Source organism: Lissotriton helveticus, chromosome 11 (assembly GCF_964261635.1).
Source record: "Lissotriton helveticus chromosome 11, aLisHel1.1, whole genome shotgun sequence".
NCBI lineage: Eukaryota > Metazoa > Chordata > Amphibia > Caudata > Salamandridae > Lissotriton > Lissotriton helveticus.
The window spans coordinates 704246438-704265871 of NC_136072.1; the positions used below are offsets into that span (position 1 = coordinate 704246438).

General features: G+C 43.3%; 1 protein-coding gene across 1 annotated transcript in view; it reads right to left on the reverse strand.

Moving 5' to 3' along the window:
* Positions 1-19434, reverse strand: part of LOXL2 (lysyl oxidase like 2) — a 443363-nt gene that overhangs the window by 168386 nt on the left and 255543 nt on the right. The window contains exon 6 of the mRNA XM_078666555.1: positions 5627-5810. Coding sequence (XP_078522681.1) covers positions 5627-5810 — 184 coding nt within the window. The remainder of the gene's footprint in view (positions 1-5626; positions 5811-19434) is intronic.

Below are 19434 nucleotides of genomic sequence, written 5' to 3' on the forward strand. Positions count from 1 at the left end.
CACTGGGGCTCAGGTTTGGGGTGCCCATGGGTAATTCATGTGATTTGTGATATTCACTTACATTTCTATTCCCTAATGTTATGTGTTGATGTGAGGAAGTATTTGGATGGTATGATGTACAGAGTGATGGTATTTTCCATGATCTGTTATGACATGTGCAACTTAGAAGTACATGTGATGTTATGACAATTGCTTAGTTGGCAAATTGGTTTATGCCCTAAATGTGATGTTAATGACAAATATCTGGTTGTCAAACTACTTATCATTTATTTGATTGTGGTCTAATGTGTTTTATATACAATATATGAGAAATGTCTACATAACCTGGTGTGGAGTCTCTTTTTCTGGTGTATTTTGTGGGTCACTGGTGTGTGTGTGTTGTGCAAAAGATTTACACATTGCCCCTGTGATAAGCCTGACTGCTCTGCCAGGCTTCCAAGGGGGTGAGCAGGGGTTATCATGGGCGTGTAACTCCCTTACCCTGACTAGAATGGTGGGTTCTACCTGGCTTAGGTGCCTACCCTATCCAACCAGAATCCCCATTTCTAACACTCATCCATCAGGCAGAAGGTATTTTGATGGGTCTGTGTGTGTAGGTTATGGAGATTGTGGTTGGGAGTGAGTTGGTGAGCTGTATTGTTTTTGTAGAGTAGCCTTGTTGTGCTGTAGAAATGGAGATGTGAAGTTGTGAAGAGTGGCATGTTGTTTATTTTGTTTGTGTCTTTTTAAGGTGATAGGTGTATGAGTTAGGAGTGGTGGTGCAGCATGTGGGTCATTTTGTGAGGTTCTAAATTGCTGAATGGATGAGAGCCGGTTGAAAGAGAGTTGCTGGGTTGGTGTATATGTATTAAGTCTGACAGTGATGGAGTATGGGTCCTCCACAGAAACCAGGTCCATCCCAGTCAGACGTTTTACCTTTGACTTAGTCTCAAATAATGGATGCAAAAATTCTCGGAAGGTCAAGGAAAACATCTGTGGCCAAGAAGTGCTCCACAAGGCTACATAGCAGTTGATTAAGGTCCCGGTAAAGCCATTGACTTTTGGCAAGAAAGTTCAGGGTGAGAGAAATAAAACATTTGCACTCAAAGAAGGTTCCACGCTGGCTGTATGCTTTAAAAAAAATGTATTATCATTTTGAGAAACGACAGAACAGGTAACAGAAATGCCCACAATACTGCATATATGACATTGGCACTTGACGTGATGAATTTCCAGTTGCTAGGATCAGAGAGGCTATCGGAAATTAAAAGAAGAAACAAGAAAGAACATCCCACACAATCTTTTTTTCGTTTCTTGAGTATGCAACGTACTCTGGATGATTGCCAGTCTGAGTGTGCATTATTGTTTTCACAGCTACAATGTGAGTAGGTGGCAAGTACCGCCCGGTGTGACCTCAAATGTCTGCTCACAATCAAGAGAGGTGTATATCAGCAATATAGGTGTAGAGTATAATTTCAACATAGATGGTCTGCTTAGTACCCTGCTTAGAAGTTGTGCGCTGTCAGGCTGTGGAAGTCAGGTGTGTCTCCGATACGCAGGTAAGATCGCAGCAGATCCCATATATCTTTGCACCTTTTTGCAGGTGGGCTGGTGGTGTAGTATGTGTATGGTTGTTTGTTAAAGAACAATAAGTCTAATACACTTGTTGGATGTCAGGGCTATGGTGCTGCCCCAGACGCAAATGACTCTCGCTTTGGCAAGGAGAAGGGCTAGGGTCAGAAACCTTTGTACATCATTGGAAATGTCTTCTGTGCAGCCGAGTAAGGCCACCTTCGGCGATTGGGCAATAGTGACACCAGTCATATTACATTGGCCTTGTATTACCCTGCACCAGTACCACACAACTCAATTGCAAGTCCATGCCACATGCAGAAAATCTGCATTCATGATGCTGCATCAAGCACATTTGGAATTGGTACGTCGTGGACCAGGGTCAGCGGACTCGACAATTCTTGTCTCGGTGCCTATTCTAACCTGGGGTCCCACTCGGCAACTCTGGGCATTAGCTTGCCTAATCTCTACAACGGCCCCACCAACGCCGGGGATGCCTGGCTCCACCTTGGGGATTCCCAGTAGGGACCATCCCACAGGGAAAGCCAGGACGGGTTCCCCAGCGGTATACAGCGCCGGGACGCCCCTTTGCTGGGGCAGCTGTGCGCTTTACAAGTATACAACATTTAACATTTACGTGGCCCCCATTGCTGTAGTTTGATTGGGGTATAGTATATGTGGTCTGGTAATTTGAAGGGTATAAGTGGAAGGTGGCCATTTGGGGCTAGTGTATCTATCTGTGCATTCCTTTAATTATTTATGGTGGTGCACAGGTCTTTTTTCTCATATCACCGTGGCACGGGGGTACTCAAATGAGCTTTCTTCTGCATTTTCATGTACAGCCTCATCACAAGTCATTTATTTGATTTGGTAGAGATGAGTAACATCACTTTGTTGCATAATCTGCTGTGGTGCCCAGGAAGGGCTCCTTTGGGAAGAGAATGCCTGATTTTCAGACATGCAAGGTCAATTTGCCAGGTTTATACTTTTTACACCTTTGCCTGCTGGATTTTTCTATCTTCGGAATTAGCCACTTTTTTGGAGCTCTAATTTCTTAATGTCGATCTGAAATTGATTTGTTGCTGCGGAAAAGGCTCCAATCTGGAGCAAACTGAATCTTTGGGCTTTTACTATGGAACAGCTAACTCTGCAATAGTGAAAATAGCTTTTGGGACTTTGTTACCGTAAGGACATGTCTTACATTAAACCGTTACATGTCCAAATTTAAACACCATGCACCCTGCCTTATTGGGCAGTAAGTCCTATGTGGAGGTCACTCACTAATATTTAAAAGGAGGGTTTAGACCTGTCAGAATGGGGGGGGGGGGTTCCAGGTCAAAATTGCAGTTTTAAAACTGCTCAGACAGGTTACAGTGGGAGGCCTGCAGTCATGTTTTGCATTTCTATGCTATTGGTGGTACAATATGTGCTCTAATCCACTAGTGACATTTAACTTACAGGCCCTGGGAACGCTTTGTGCATATACTAGGGACTTGAAAGGTAAATTAAGTATGGCAATTAAGAGTATAGGAAATTTCAACATGTTTTAAGTGTCAGCGCACATGCACTGGGCACTGGACAGCAGTGTCCCGTGTGCAGAGGCCAAAAAATAGCAATAAAATCTAGGAAATATGGAGGTGACAATGCAAAAAGAGCATTTCCCACAGATACTTCTTGTTAAGCCACAAGAGGGCTGAACCTACTACCAGGCATTTCAGTGGGCTGGTAGTGTGGTGGACGGTTTCACTGCTGTGGGGGCTGGTTTTGTTGCTGGGGATATGCTGGCTACGTTCCTAATTTTAACGCTTCTAAATAAACAATGCAAAAAAAAAATCGTTTCAAAGCATGCTTAAAGTGAACTTTAAAACCATGTATTCTTGCATTTTTTATTGTAGAACGAAGTGCCCAGTAGCAACTCTTGCTCTGACTCACACCAGTAGTCTATTTAAGTCTGAGTTTTGACATCACAGCTGTCAAACAGACCTATAGCTAACAATATACATATAGTGGGCATTGGGCCACTCCTTTTAACCACTAGCCTTCTTTGACCAGCCTCTTTCAGACATTAGCTTGAGACTTTGTCAATGATGTCTTTGCTCAAACCTCTGGAGCATTGATCTCTTATGTAATGCTACTGGCTCTTAGGGTGTATCCTTCCAACCCCCCTTGAGTGCCTGAATTGAACCGAATTAAAGGCTACTTTACAATTATAGTTGTCTCTGTATGTTCCTGAGGGATCCCTCTCCTGTGTGCCGCTCTAATAATACATAAAACACAGAACTATTTGGCTTTGCCAGTGCTCGTTTTCTATCTTTGCAATATGGCCTTGCACTTGGACTGCACATCTCAAATTGTTTTATGAAGTTCTTTATGCATGACTGCCCTTACTCACATGGTTTCTCTTTTTTAGGTATTCTCAACTTTTTAATGTCCAATGACAGAACGTAATGGATTACAATTCGATGTAATTTTAGGTTTGAAAATTTAAAAAAACACATTGATAAGGCATTGCGAAACTACAAATAAGAATTGAGAAAAAGGGAATATTATGTATCAATTTGCATCATTCTGCATAGAGACTTATATAAATAGTTAGTAACATTACAGACTGGGCCTCTTGATTCGGTTGTGGACCAAGAAACCAACGGGGCATATTACCAAGAACTTCGTTAAAATTATTGCTGTTTTAGCGGCAGGAAACTGCCGCTAAAACGGCAATAATGGGCTTGCTAATATGCCTTATAGAATTCCAATAGAAGACCAGGTTAGATGTCCTGCACATCTAACCTGGGCTTCTATTGGAATTCTGTAACGCATATTAGCAAGCCCATTATCGCCGCTTTAGCAGCAGTTTCCTACCGCTAAAACAACGATAATTTTAACGAAGTTCTTGCTAATATGCCCCAACATTCGGTCGCCATTCTGTGTTGCATACGCCTAAAATTGGCGAAATACACGGTGCACGTTCCACAATCGCCGCATTGAAATGCGACATATAATGATCAATCGTCCCTGCATAAAGTTACAAATCTGCAACAACAGCTTGTAGTTCAAACAGGGCCTTGTCTCTTTCCAGTCGCATCGATTGAAGGGAATTGGTTCATATGGAATAAAGTAAAGCATCTCAGTTCAAAGTCCATGGGAAAAGTGTAACAGATGTGTAATATCCCAGAATGAATGATCTTCAAAAATATGAAAACGTCTTGGAAGAAAGCACGCTTTCCACAGTGTTTTGCGAACAGAAAATCCAAATTGTTTGTTCACCAAGTGATCTGTGGCTCACAGTACACGCTACAGGAATGAATCACTTCAAAGCATTCTCACTTCTGCTAACCCAGTCTCAGAGCCATAAAGCAGCATATGGTAAAACTTTGCGTGCACATTTCTCTAACCCTGCCCACCACATGTAATATGCCAAACTAATTTATGGAGGGTTGTTATATTTTATTGAGTAAATAATTTATTTTACTGATATAGGTAATTATGCTTCCGCAACGCATGCATGATAACAATCTGTGATTACATTTTACATACTATTATTATTATGGATTGTATATTGCCCACCAGATTTCAAATATAACACAAAATGGAAGTTATAAAAACGGTGTATTTGCTCAATTCCCAGTGTAATTCAAAGCCCCTTAGGTGGAAAGGAGGCAATGTAAGATGTTTCAGATTTTAGATAGTTTACCATAGACCAAACATGACAGAGGGAATGTACAAAATTCTCCACTCCAAATCCAAATTGGACTGGGATGGGTGTTGTATATTTTTTAGATGGTCCTTCTGAGATTATGCAGTCATAGCCAAAAGACTGTATTAGAAATCCAGTAGAAAGGACCCAGCAATATTGTATGACTTAAGTACAATCAATGCCCACCTTAGAAAAGAAATGAAGTTGCGGATTTTAGAAAAGAAAAACAATTGCATTTGTCAAACGTTTTCAATCATGTTTTTCTAAATCTTTAACATACAATTACTTTGTTTCTACGCAACCACTTCCCACAGCATTGATACTTCTTCCTCTACAGTTTGAAAAATGGGAACAACAAATCAATAATTCATTCAGTCGTACCTTGCCCCAGCCTTGCTCCTCCTAATGCCTCCTTTGCACTTCCAAAGCCCAGCTCTCGGCAGACCACACTGGCAGAGACGAGGCTCCATCGATCGTCACAAATGGTCCCCCATTCTCCATTCTTTAGCACCTCGACTCTGCCTTCTCCAGTGTTCGCTCCACCTTTAAGTCTCACTAGTGGTTGCTTTGCAAGAAATAAAAACAAAGGCCATTTCAGATTTTGTTTGTCTATATTCAGAATCAAAATATGTTTGACCATTGTCAAGCTGTATAATATAATTCTCAAAAATGTTAAGGAATAGACTCAATGCTACAAAATTATATTAGCTGGCCATACTGGCTCATTAATATCAGACGGGTTTAAAGACACATAGTACACCCGGGTGTGATATGATATAGTCGTAGTTCATCAAGGCATGCCCGCTTATCCAATCAAAAAGAATGACACCTAGGGTGACATTATGATGTTGTGCAGAAACCAAACTGAACGACTCGCGTTCTGCGTTTCCGCACGACCGGTTACGATGCTTCTGAACACTGTTCGGAAGGATTCCGATTGACTTCAATTGGAGCCTGTGTTCAGAACAAAAACACAGGCTCCCATGGGAAAAATGGAAGTCTGCACAAAACCTTGCACCCTGTCGCAGGCACCTGCCTGCCACACTGTGCATGGTTTCACAGGGGGCCCACAGACTCCAACTCGAGACATAAGGATGAAGGGGGACCTACCAGGGGCCCCCAAAGTCAGTTTCCAACAGCCTTTTCATGTCGGACAGGCCAACTCAGAAAGGGTGTCAGAATCAGACATCGTAATCACTTACTTGGAAGCGCTTTCTGTAGAGCTGTACGAATCGTCTCTGACCGACTCGGAGTTTCCGAGTGCCGATCGGAATTGATTCGGAATGACCGAAGGGTTTCCTTTCCGACCGACCGTATCGGAATTGCTCTGTCAGAATTGTTTTCAACCGAGTAAGACAGATGGGTTTTTACACGGTCTACGAGAATCCAATTGTAAGTCCGAAGCTTTGCGACCAACATCGTAATGAGTCCCTTAGTATGAGATGAGCATGTGTTGCTGAAAATGGAGGAAGGGCTGTTGAATTCACCAAGGCTTTCTCAATAAATATTAACATGTTATTTTAATTTTAAAATGATAGAACATTCCCAGCCCTGGGGTTTCCTTCATGATATGATACGCCATTAAATTAATTATGAACACCACATATAAATCTGTTGCAGGACGGTTAAAAAGCTACCTTAGCAAAGGGTACAACTACAGCTTAAGAGATCGAGGCCTACATTTACTATGAGCTGCATGAGCATTCATGTGGGGCATTTTGCACTACACCGTGGGTGCTTTTAATGGTAAGCAAACATATATGGTGGGCAAAGTGTTGCCATGTGTTCCTAAATTCTCCCATGCAAGAGTTGTATCCGCATCACTTCTGTCTCATACAGATTATTATAATAGTCAGTACTTTAATTTGTAAAAGAATGAGAGCTGGTGACCAATGCTCTGATGAGAATCTTACAGCCAACACTGTTAAATGTCATCCTTCAAGTAAAAGGCTGCATAGTCTTGAATCTACCTCAGGTCTCTTTAATCCACTACCAGGTACTCACTGCCGGTCCCTGCTTTATCCCTTTGTGGCGATTTTCCCCGCTAAATGTCTAATGGCGAAAAATAAGTGGCAGTCCCCAAAAATGAGTGCCGGTTGCAACTACTAGCTCAAAATAAGCACTTATAATAGTCTCTGTTTGGGTTAGCCTGATTGAAGCTGGATCTAATCCAAAACGGTTGTGTTGATAAAACTCGATGATGTGTCAACTGATTGGAGGAACCTCTACTAGACAAGTCCTGCCTTAAGGATAGATTTTCAAACATAACCCTGCATGTACTTTGCGATACAGCCTATTCCAAGGTTTATACATGTAGCGCACATGGACATTCTCCATGTTGCTTGGGCCCCATATTGTAGAACAACCTGCCCCTTGAGGTCTGAAAAAACGCAATCATCTAGCTTCTAGGAATGAAATCAAACTTTTCTTTTCTTTTGATTTAAGGCTGCTATTTGCCTTTTTATTCTCTGTCTGTTCCTTCCCCATTCCTCCTTAATTGCTATGTAGCATTGTGATGCTCTTCAAAATACATATATAAATCATATTTGTCTGTGATTTTTTTGTCTGACTATGTGTTTAAGGATCTCTGCAGTGCTTAATTTGAGCCGGTGGTTGCAGGTGGGGCCCACCGGCATTCATTTTAGGAGACTGGCACTTATGTTCTCTCATCAGACTTTGACCCACAGCAAGAGTGAGGACAAGCATTGGCAAAGACAATAGGTCTCGCCTATTAGAGATATTGGCCTTGGCAATGTTTTATAGCCATGCTGTACAGCAGCGCAGATGTTTTGCAGTGTGGCTAAGACCAATTTTTGAAAGTGCTATTATTCTGAGAGGGCTAATGTACTTTTCTTTTTTTTAAAACATTAGCACTGGATGCATCATAGTCCTTTCTTTATTATTATTTTTATGAAGTATACAAAGTTGATGGAAGGAATGCTTGCAATTTGTCTAACCACTCACAATCTCTCAGTGTAACATCCCAACCCATTGTTCTTTTGGTCACCATGCCAACTCAGTTTGGACCTAGCCATAAGCAAATCAGCTTTGATACATTGGAACTGTCCAGTCCAAACTGCCAGACAAGGTCTTCACCGAACCGGAACACAAGAAACCTAAGACCGGTTTCGCCCTGATAAGGGCTCATCAGCCAAGTATAGCTTAGTTCCAGTGGCAAAGTGAACATGGGACCCACGTATAAGGATACCCTTGCCATTCAGGGCGGTACATAAAACACACAGTAGTTGATGGGAGACTTTCTTCCAGTCTGTATAACTACTGGCAATCACTTGGGGTAGCATCCCAGCCCACCATTCTGGATTGGGCTGAACTGTTCCCATAAGGAGCAGGGTCAAGGCAGTTTTGCATATGGCTGGCCCAAACCGAGGTGGCATGGTGAGCAAAAGAACGAAGGGTTGGGATGCTACCATGAGCGATTAGCGGTTAGACAAAATTGCAAGCACTCATCCCATCACCTTCTTGCGTGTTTATTATTATTTTTAGCCATGCTGCACAGAATGGCTATAAATCAATGATAAAGTCGGAAATACCCATGCTGTACAGCATGAACAAAAGCTATGACAGAGCCAACAGTCTCAACAGTGAGACCTATCGGCTTTGCCAATGATTGTTGGGAATCGGCACAACAACCTTGTTATTCTGAGCAAATCAGTTAATTTCCCCAGGTGCGACAAAAAAAATATAATATGTGGCAAAAAATCCTACCACATAAAGAAAGCATTTGGGCCTAAATCCATGTCTTAGAGAAAATATATATCTTAGAGAAAATATATTTGGAAGCAGTGAATATCTGTTGTCACAATATATACCACCTATTTTACCAATAAACCTAACATTGATTTCAAAGGAGAAACTGGCTTATTTGAATTGCGGGTGGCATAGTAAAACATAGCTACAAATGGCAAGAGTTTCAACAAGGATGACAGGGAAGAAGAAAAAGTAGTAGTACATCAATCACAGCATGATCAGCGGAAAGACAACAATCTACCTGGAGCTATCAGCACTTTGTTCATGCCCCAAACAAAAGAAGGGGAATGAAGCCAAAACATGCTGGCCAATTAGAAGGCAGCAAATAAGGGTGACAATGAAGTCAACAAATATTAAGCAATGGGCGGGCTGCAAGGCCCTTGCGGGGTACAATATCTCTCGCCAGCAAGAGTGCATTCAGTGCATGCAAAGTCGCAGGCGAGACCTAAAAACATTCAATGGGGAAAGAAGGAGGAAGCAACAGAAGGAAAATCAGCGACAAAGGGAGAAAGCAAGGATGACAAAGAACCTGCAAGAGTTTTCATCCTTATTATGTATCCGGTAAAATCTTGATTGCAAAAATGCAACTAGGTTTAAGATCTCAAAGGAGGTAAATTTTCGATCTCTATATGTACAGTTTTACATCTTATTGCATAAAAGGGCGCTATATTAGAGCTGGCATGCACAAGAAAACAAAGTCCCACTTGGGGATCTGAGCAATTTACTGTGACCTAAATGAGACATACTTCCCAGTACAATTCAACAGCCTTCTCAGGAAAAATTTAAATACCAGCATTTGTAAAGTGCACAGCTATCTCCGGAGAGGTTTCCGGCACGGGGGCAGTCAGGAAGATTAAGCAAGCTATTGCCCAGAGTCACATGGTGCTGGGCTAACCTGCCACCGGCACCGGGGATCAAACTGTGAACCCTGCGGTCCGGAGTCAGGCACCCTGGCCTCTGCTCCACACCTCTTCTGCTGGCTTTAACCTTTTACTACAACAATCATTTGAAAAAGGAGAAGCGAGTCTTTAACAGAAAGAAACAATATCATGCAAGTGCTGAAATGTGGAATATGGTGCCTGCATCTAATGATGGGCTTTAAAAGTAATACATACTACCAAAGCATTTTCAGAATGGGTTAGGCTGAAGCTTGGTAACTAGAATAGGAAGGGGGCCCAACTTCCTCCTTCCTTGCTTCTACAAATACAAATGTTTTATTGATTGAATTGGATGTTAAAGAACCTTCAAAATACCTTGAAAGAACACATTCTGTACAATAATTTCTCCTCACATCTGTTGGACATTGACTGCTGGATGGGGGCCAATCAGAGGAAGTGGCAGAGGTATTGGAAGCTGGCTCGCTTCCATCCACATGTTTGGCGCCAGAGTGGATATTAACATTGAGTCAGTTCGAGAGAAAAAACGGGGTCTGGATGGAGTCAGGCTGTACAAAGGTACAAGTGGATTTGGGTATGAGTTCAGGCTTTTTCCACCCGCTTCTTTTCAGCAAAACGGTTTGAATGTCTTAGCTTTCCACAGAGAGTACAAGTCCTAAGCATGGTAGTCCTGTCTATACTGGACTACACAACTTGTACAACTCTGTGTATGCTGAATTACCTGGTTAACCGCATGCGCGCGGCGGCTTTTCCCGCTGTACGCGGCATTTTTTTAAAACGCGCGTTACATGACGAGCTGAGCTCGTCATGAGCGTACGAGAGGCGTAACTCATGACGAGCTCAGCTCGTCATCAGCGTCGAAGGGGTTAAAACCCTAAAGCGTTTACAAAGGACAAACGTCACAATATTGAGGTTGATAATATCGACTTCACAAATTCCACTACCACCATATTGTAAAGGTAAGTAAATACAGGCAGGTATAGATTTACTATTGAGCAGGCAAAATATGGACTGTTCGATATTGAAACTTCAATGTTGAGATTCGACGCCATTAACAAAATCCTCTGGCCTGTTCGCTGAGGAAGTTAAAACAGGAAGATCAAGTCAGACCTGCTCACTGCTCACTTCATCAGCTTCTGCAAGACTGTTCACTATCATGCTGCAATATAGAAAGAGGGGGACAAGGAGCACATTTAGGTCCTGCATGTGTGCTCCTCTATCAATCTGAAGTAACAACAAAGGGGCATGCAGTTTCTTGGAAGAAATTAAGAAATGCTGGTTGGGGATGAACTAAGGAATCAGCAGTGGGGGGAGGGGGGTATGATTGCTCAGGCAGGCGTTGGGGCAGAGGTAGAGGTAGAGGAAGAAGAAGAGGAAGAGGAGGCAAAAAAGAGCACAATGGGAAGAAGAATTGATTGTTAGTCTATCAATGAGAATCCTTTCCAATACAGAAACTAAGGTCCTGCAGAAAGGAATGGACTGTGTACCCATTCTTAAGAAAGGTAAATTCCGAATGAACTGTGAATTGCACAACTTTTCAGAAAAATTCACATGAGGGTCTTCTTTCACAACAAACCTACCCCCGAACAAGTTAATTCAGGCCTGCGTAATCCATCCAGATTCACTCCCTCTGCTGGTATACCACCACACAAGTTACTGACCTTCAAACAGGCGGTCCTCAAAGAGGTGGAGAAATGCACCATGAACTTACCTTTCATAAAATGTAAAATCTTTAAATAGTGGCAGCCAAGTCAGTTGTTAATTATACCCTGATTACTATAAAACAAGCTGATAAGGTGGGGTGCAATAGTTATCATGTCAACCACTGGCTATAATGCTGAATGTCTCCGCAGCTACCTGATTGCAGATACTATACCCTGTCAAACCATGATCCTACAGGGAAGCTGAGAACTCAGATTACTTCAAAGAATCCTCCGCAGAGACACAAGAGTGTATTAGTAAGAAAGAGGCAGATTTCTTTGTAAAGACAAGCCCAAAGATCCTCTACTTCTACACCCTCGGGGGAGCCTTGCCTTGCTTTGCGGTGAGGAGGAGGAGGAGGTCCTACCTTTTGCCGTGAGGGGAACGGCTCTTTGTTGCATTGGGTCCCGCACTCCAGCGCCAGCACCATCGCCGTGAGGGGAACGGTTCGCTGTTGCTCCAGGTCCCGCACTCCAGCGCCAGCACCATCGCCGCCGCAAGGGCAAGGACTTCAACTCCCAGGTGCCCCGGCGGCCGTGGCGCGCGAGTGACGCCACCAGAGCGCCCGGAGGCGCGTGAAAGGAGAGGAGCGCCGAGCGCTCACTGGGAGCCTTGCCTTGCTTTGAGGTGAGGAGGAGGAGGTGGTCCTACCTTTTGCCGTGAGGGGAACGGCTCTTTGTTGCATCGGGTCCCGCACTCCAGCGCCAGCACCATCGCCGTGAGGGGAACAGTTCGCTGTTGCTCCAGGTCCCGCACTCCAGCGCCAGCACCATCGCCGCCGCGAGGGCAGGGACTTCAACTCCCAGGTGCCCCGGCGGCCGTGGCGCGCGAGTGACACCACCAGAGCGCCCGGAGGCACGTGAAAGGAGAGGAACGCTTCTCGCCCCGTGAGTCGCGAGCGGGAGCGCCCGGGCAAAGGGCAGGCCCTCTGTGGCCCTCAGAGGACTGAGGAGACTGGGCTGGGCCACAGATTTTGGTCCTGTTGATAAGGACATCATTTGTTGAAGTGAGACTTTATATTTTAATTCCTGAGTGTTTCTGTAAAAGTACTCTGTATCATTGCAGACTGTTCCATTTCATTAATCTCTACTTTGAGAGTTGCAATAAGCTGACGTGATGTCTAGAAGTAAAGCAGATAAAGCTACTTCTGGGCTGGGCACCATGGATAATTATCTAGTCAAAAAGGTTAATCAAATTAACAATGATAGAAGGGCCTCTCTAGGACGGGGAAGTGCTCCACTAGTACAGGATGAGGCGCTTCTCGCAGTAGTGGATACACCTATGCCTGATAACCCTAACACCCCAGCTATCAGTAATAGGGATGCTATAATGACTGTAGCGCAGGTACATGTAGAGACACATGAAGATCGGCTAGATACCTCTATTGATGAAATAGAACAGGTACAGCCAGCACCGAGACCGGTGAGAAACTGTAGAAAATCACAGCCTAAACGGGGGGGGGGGGAGGGGGGGTAAGCATAATAAAAAAAGAGCCGAAATAGCTGCACCAGTCAATAATGGCCCCATCATATGTCCTTGTCCTTCTGAGGGACATAATGAGGGCGGTATTAAAATACAAACTGACCAACTCACCCTCTTGATCAGCACCTTAGAAGGAATAATGGTGGCAAAAATGGAAGAGCTGATTAGACCCCTCTCAAGTAAGCTAGATACCTTGGCTCTAGAGGTAGACAGACTAGGTGGACTGTTATCAGCACACCTGTCATCGCCCCGCCTGTTAGACCTAAGGCTGCGGAAATAGGGCAGGAACCCTTGAGGGAGTCGGTACAGCAGACTTGTCGGCAAGTCCCTGCAACAGATAACGCTCTATCTGAACCCCCACCAAAAACTGACCTGACTGTACTGACATCAGTAGACCAGGATGGCAGATCAGATTTCAGACAAATAAGAAGAAGTCGCTATATTAATCTTCCACCCGACTGCGCACCTTATGTGGCCGTTTTGACTAATGTTCCAACTATAGAAGACCATTCTGTCCAGTCACATGGGGAATCCCATGACTCACTAAAAAACAAAACAGTAGCCTGGCTGAACACTAACTGTGAATTCCCAATTGCATACTCTGACCAAATACTCTCAGTCAGAAGGGTAAACTGCATTGGCCCATCTAGAAAGTCAAATAGTGGGGACTGTATCGTAGTTAACTTTAGACATCCCCAACATGTGGCAACAGTTTTACTAAGAGCATCAACTTTATTGTTGGATGCGAACAGTATATGTGTTCGTCCCCTTGGATATTTTTATACCCACTTGATTAAAATTCCACCTAAACGTAGGAATTATAGGCCACTGTTTCAATCTCAGGCTCCGGCTCCAATAGCACCATACCTGTATAATGTTGTTAATCAAAATAGGAATGGGTTTATGGTGGAAACACAGAATAGATTTGATTTGCTCTCAGGACTTGAGGCATGTGATTGACGGGAGGAGTCTATGGGCCAAGGAAATGCAATTTCTGGTGAAGTGGGTCATATGGAGACTAAATGTAAAATGTAAATGTAAGTGTCTTGTAAAGCGCACTGCTGCCCTGAGGCGTCGTGGCGCTGTAGACCGCTGGGGAACCCGTCCTGACAATCCCTGCGAGATGGTCCCTACTGGGTATCTCCAAGGTGAAACCAGGCATCCCCGGCGAATGTGGGGGGCCGTTGTAGAGATGAGGCAAGCTAATGCCCAGAGTTGCCGAGTGTGATCCCTGGTTAGAGTAGGCACCGAGGCGAGAATTATCGAGTCCGCTGACGCTGGTCCATGACCCTGCCGCGTCGGGAATTGAACCCTGGTCCCGAGCCGTTCTCTGCTTCCGGGTCTGCCGCCTCTAACCAGTGAGCCACACCACTCCACAGGTGAAACTACACAGGTGAAATCGCCCGGAAACAATGTAATCTCTTGGAATATCGCGGGATTGGGCACAAAGATGACAGATTGTAACTGGGTTAGATACATTAAGCAGTTTCAGATCATTTGTCTGCAGGAGACTTGGTTAGTGGACTGTGACTTCTTTCTTGAAGGTACAAGGCCTCTATGTTCCTGCCATAGCATCTAGCAGAGGTAGACCTAAGGGGGGCCTGGTCACGTTTATTTCTGTAGCACTCTCTTGTAAAATACGTAGAGTTTTAACAGACAATTCCGGAATTATTGGTTTAGTACTAAATGGAGATAACTGTTTGGCTGGTCTGGTGAATTTTTATAATGCAGTTAACCTTTGTTCAGCTGTTAGCCCAATATCAGCACTAAATGCATTTATTAGTACTTCAATGAAGGTATGCCTCCATAATCTCATGATTATGGGTGACTTCAATGTTCATCCATGCGGGGACCCCATGTTTAAAAGCCTCTCAGACTTGTATTGTGACCGCCTCGAGGGCTTGCATTTGGAACACACAGCGGAGGGGGAAGTTTTTAATGACTTACTGAATAATCTGGATTTATCATTGACAATGGCATTGAGGGACCCCTTTAAGCGCTTTGAGATCCCAACTTTTAAGGGTCATGGGAAGGGTACCTTCATTGATTATGTTTTACTTTCTGTGTCAATGCAGACTTTTGTGGACTCCTTCATCATTGAACACAGTGAATTCAGTGATCATAATCCACTGACTGTACACTTGAAGGGCCCTTGGGTGGGCAAGGAAGGACGGAATTGTACCACTGGTAGGCTGAGCACCACTGACGGTAGACGGCGCCTTAAATGGTCTATGATCACACCTGACCTGTTGTATAAAGATATTAAGGATAATTGTACCGAGGAAATTGCAAAATGTACTCAAGAAGGGGCGGAACCATGCCAGGTTCTAAGTCCTTTCCAAAATATTTCAGACAAGGTGTCTCAGTTGATGTTAGCTCTAGCAAAGCGTACAGAGATCGGGGGACCAAGATGGTTTAACCACGACTGCTCTAGGGCATCACGTAACTTAAGGATAGCCCTGGCAGCAAATCCCAGAATAAAGGAGAATATTCATCAGTGTAGGAAAGAATACAAATCCGTTATTAATAGGCACAAGGAATTTTTAAGAGAAGAGGCATGGAGTGAGATTCTTGACCCCTCTATTTTGAAGTGTAGCTCTAGATTCTGGGCGGTAGTAAAAAGACCTGTTCTGGTCCAGGACCCAGGGGATGGTCTGGAATGCTGCATAACAAAGGAGGAATGGGAAACACACTACACGCAACTGTATGGTTGTACGATGAATGATAATTTAAATTTTCCTCCTTGCAATAGCGGTGACCCTATTAGGTTTGATAGAGGTGAGGTCATTGAGGGCATAATGGGGCTTACAGCTGGGAAAGCTCCGGGTCCTGAAGGGATCCCGCCAGATTTATATAAGTCTGAGCCCAGCTTTTGGGCACCTATATTAGAATCGGTCTTTAACGCAGCTGCTAAAATTGGCTGCCCACAGTCATGGGGGGATATCAACGATTGTCCCAGTTTTTAAGAAGGGGGACAAGGGTAGCCCTCTTTGTTATAGACCTATTTCATTAATTGATTCCATGGTTAAACTAGTGGGCAGAATCCTACTGCAGAGGCTTTCTGACTGGGCGTTGGAAAACAGTATTATGTCCATTTCTCAGTACGGCTTCTGCAGTGGACGCTCTACTATCACACAGTGCCTTAACCTCTTTCTAATATTAAGCAAGTACACTGTTGCCCAAAAGGGTACTGTCCACCTTGCCTTCATGGATCTGTCTTCAGCTTTTGACTGTGTTAATAGGGGAAAGCTGTGGCAGTCCATGAGGGACAAGGGTGTTGACAGTGAGATTGTCAACTTCCTTGTTGATCTACATAGTAACACTAGTGCTAATGTTAGGTATTCTCAAGAGCTGTGTGTAACTGGTAATTTTAATATTGGGAAGGGTGTGCATCAAGGATGTATTCTCGCCCCCTTTCTTTTTAATTTTTATATTAACGAGTTAGACAGCGTATTGCAGAATGTAAAGGCTGACTGTCCCAGAGTCAGCAGGCCAGGTATTCCAGTCCTTTTATATGCAGATGATGCAGTTTTAATTTCTAGAACAGAGAAAGGTGTCTAAGCTTTATTAAATGCTTTTAAGAATTTTATGACGGACAGAGACCTTTTGGTCAACAACTCTAAATCCTTCATCATGCAAGTTGGCCAACAACCAAGAAGGAACTTCTTATTTAAAATAGATAATGTAGCAATCCCCATCTCGAAGTCATTCTCGTATCTTGGGGTCCTTTTTGATTCCAAACTTAGTTGGGGTCCACATCTTGACAAAAAGAAAAGGGACTTAGTAAGGGTGAATGCTACTATTTTTAACTTTGCATCAAAACTGGGGAAAAACCTAATAATGCCATGATGAAACTCTACAATGCAAAATCAGTGGCAACTGCCATCTACGGCAGCGAAATATGGGGGCTATGTGGCCGGTGAGCAGCTACAGATTGCTGAAAACTCTTTCATGAAACGTCTCTTGTGTGTCCCAGCAGGCACATCTAATTTTGTAGTACATGAAGAGCTACGGTCGCAATATCTATGTGATATTTTTTCTTTACGCCCGTTGACTTGCTGGCTAAAACTGTGGTTTAATCAAGATATACCACTGACCCACCTGATTATGAGAGATTACCTGTCTCAGGATAAGGCAATGGGCACATCCTGGATAAAATATTTGAAATCAAACTTCTCAAGGCTCGGCCGCTTGGACTTGTTTGAGCACCCGAGCGGGATCGTAAAGGGTGATGTGGAGGCAGTTAAGCGTGCCTTCCGTGTGGACAGAAAGCTAAAAAGAGAAGGAGAGGAGCTCCTGAAACCCAGTGTAAGAAAATTTGCTATGTTAAAAACAGGTGATACGATGGAGCCCTATTTGATGGGCTCGTTGACTTCCCATGAGAAGTTCCTGCAAACGAGGTTCAGATTAAATCTCTTTCTTCGTCTGCTGTTTAGACCAAAAAATTATGCTATTATTAAACCTACCGCTCCCTGTGGCTGCGACGGTAAGTCTCCACAGGATATGCTACATTTTATATTTTTATGCAAATTTTATGAATACCCTCGCAAACGCTATCTGGTAGATCTTTTAAAGAAACTTAATTTTAACCAGATCAGACCAGCATTATTGTATCTGCAACTTTTGCACAGTGACAGTATTCTTCAAGTTACTGAATTTTTAAAATTGTCTATTAAGCTGAGAAATTGTTTGGACCAATGATGGTATCTTTGTTGATTTGATTATCTTTACTAATGAATTTGCTATGTATGGAATTTGCTGTACCCTGCACTTTCGCATTTTATCGCACATGTTTTATAACTATTGTGTGTTTTAAAGTGTCTTAAATTGTCTATATTGCACATGTACTTTTATGGTTTGAATCAAAACCGAATAAAGTCTCTTTACTTACTTACACCCTCTCAGAAATTTACTAAGGGATAACTTCCCTACCAGAGAGACTGACTGTGTCAGGGACTGGTTCCCTTTGGAACCATTGTCAAAATGTTGTGATCACTTTATGTACAACTATTGGTCACTAAAACACCCTTACATTTTTTTTAGATACAAGAGACATATTGAATTTGAGTGAGAAGACGAACAACACAAGTCAGATTGCTTTGTTGGTCACAGTACAACTAGAGGCCCTATATACGAACATCCCCCAAAACAGCACCCTGGAGGTGATTGAAAGGACCCTACTGTCAGAGGAGTGGGTATCACCTACCCCAGTCAGTTTCTTTGTGCGTGAGCATCTCGGACCCTGGCTGAAAACTTCTGCCAATACGGGGACCAATTGTACCAGCAAACAAGGTGCACATCAATAGGAAGCACCTTCGTTCCAAGTCTGGCATGCCTTAACATGGCCAATTTCTAGAAGGATAACATCTTATGTGCTACCATCCCTTATTCTGCCAACATTCTTTTTTGGTGCAGATATAGTGACGAAATCCTGATCTTCTCACAAGGAGACAGAAATGAGTGAGACAATTTCTGCACCTAGATAAATACCCTCAACCACTACTTCAGATTTACTAAAAATATCTCTGACGGGGATCTTCCTTTTCTTGTTTCAATGATCACCTGCTCTGATGGCAGACTGAACACTACCACATGCAAAAATCCCACTGACAATAACAGTTTACTCCTGTATGGTATCCATTAACCAAAATCCTTCACGGATAATCTCTCCTATGGGCAGTTTTTTACGGCTTTGCCACAAATGTAGTACAACACAAGATTTCAAGACACAAGAACGATCTCTGGCCACCAATTTAAAGACACGTTACTATCCATTGATGGCATACAAATGGGCAAGAAATAACAACAGTGAAGCTGTGTTAAAACTACGCACTCGGTTACAAGAGGATGGGATGTTATATGTGATGATGTTCACACCTAATTCAAATAAAATACAGAAAATCATGAAGAAACATTGATCTATTCCACAAACAGACTGCATCACCTTTCCACAAACAGGGTTCGCCTATAAGCATTTTATTAACCTAAAAGACATGGTTGTGCAGACGAAACCATGCAAACACTTAGGGCTCTCCACTCTATTAGGGTTAATTTTCCTTGTAGCTCTTGCACAGTCTGTGCCTTCACTAAGATCACTAAAGAGGTCAACCTCGAAACCACTAACACCTGGGAGTAAAAGACACATACTAACCGAAGATCAAAAAACTGTGTCTATATGATCAAATGTCCCTGCAATAAAAGATACATTGGTATGACCACCAGACCGGCCAAAGTGAGGATTATGGAACACCACAGCAGTATCCAATGCAAAAAAACAAGTACCAGAATGAGCACACATTTTCTCACTGAGAAACATACTTTGGACAATTCTGGAAGCCCACC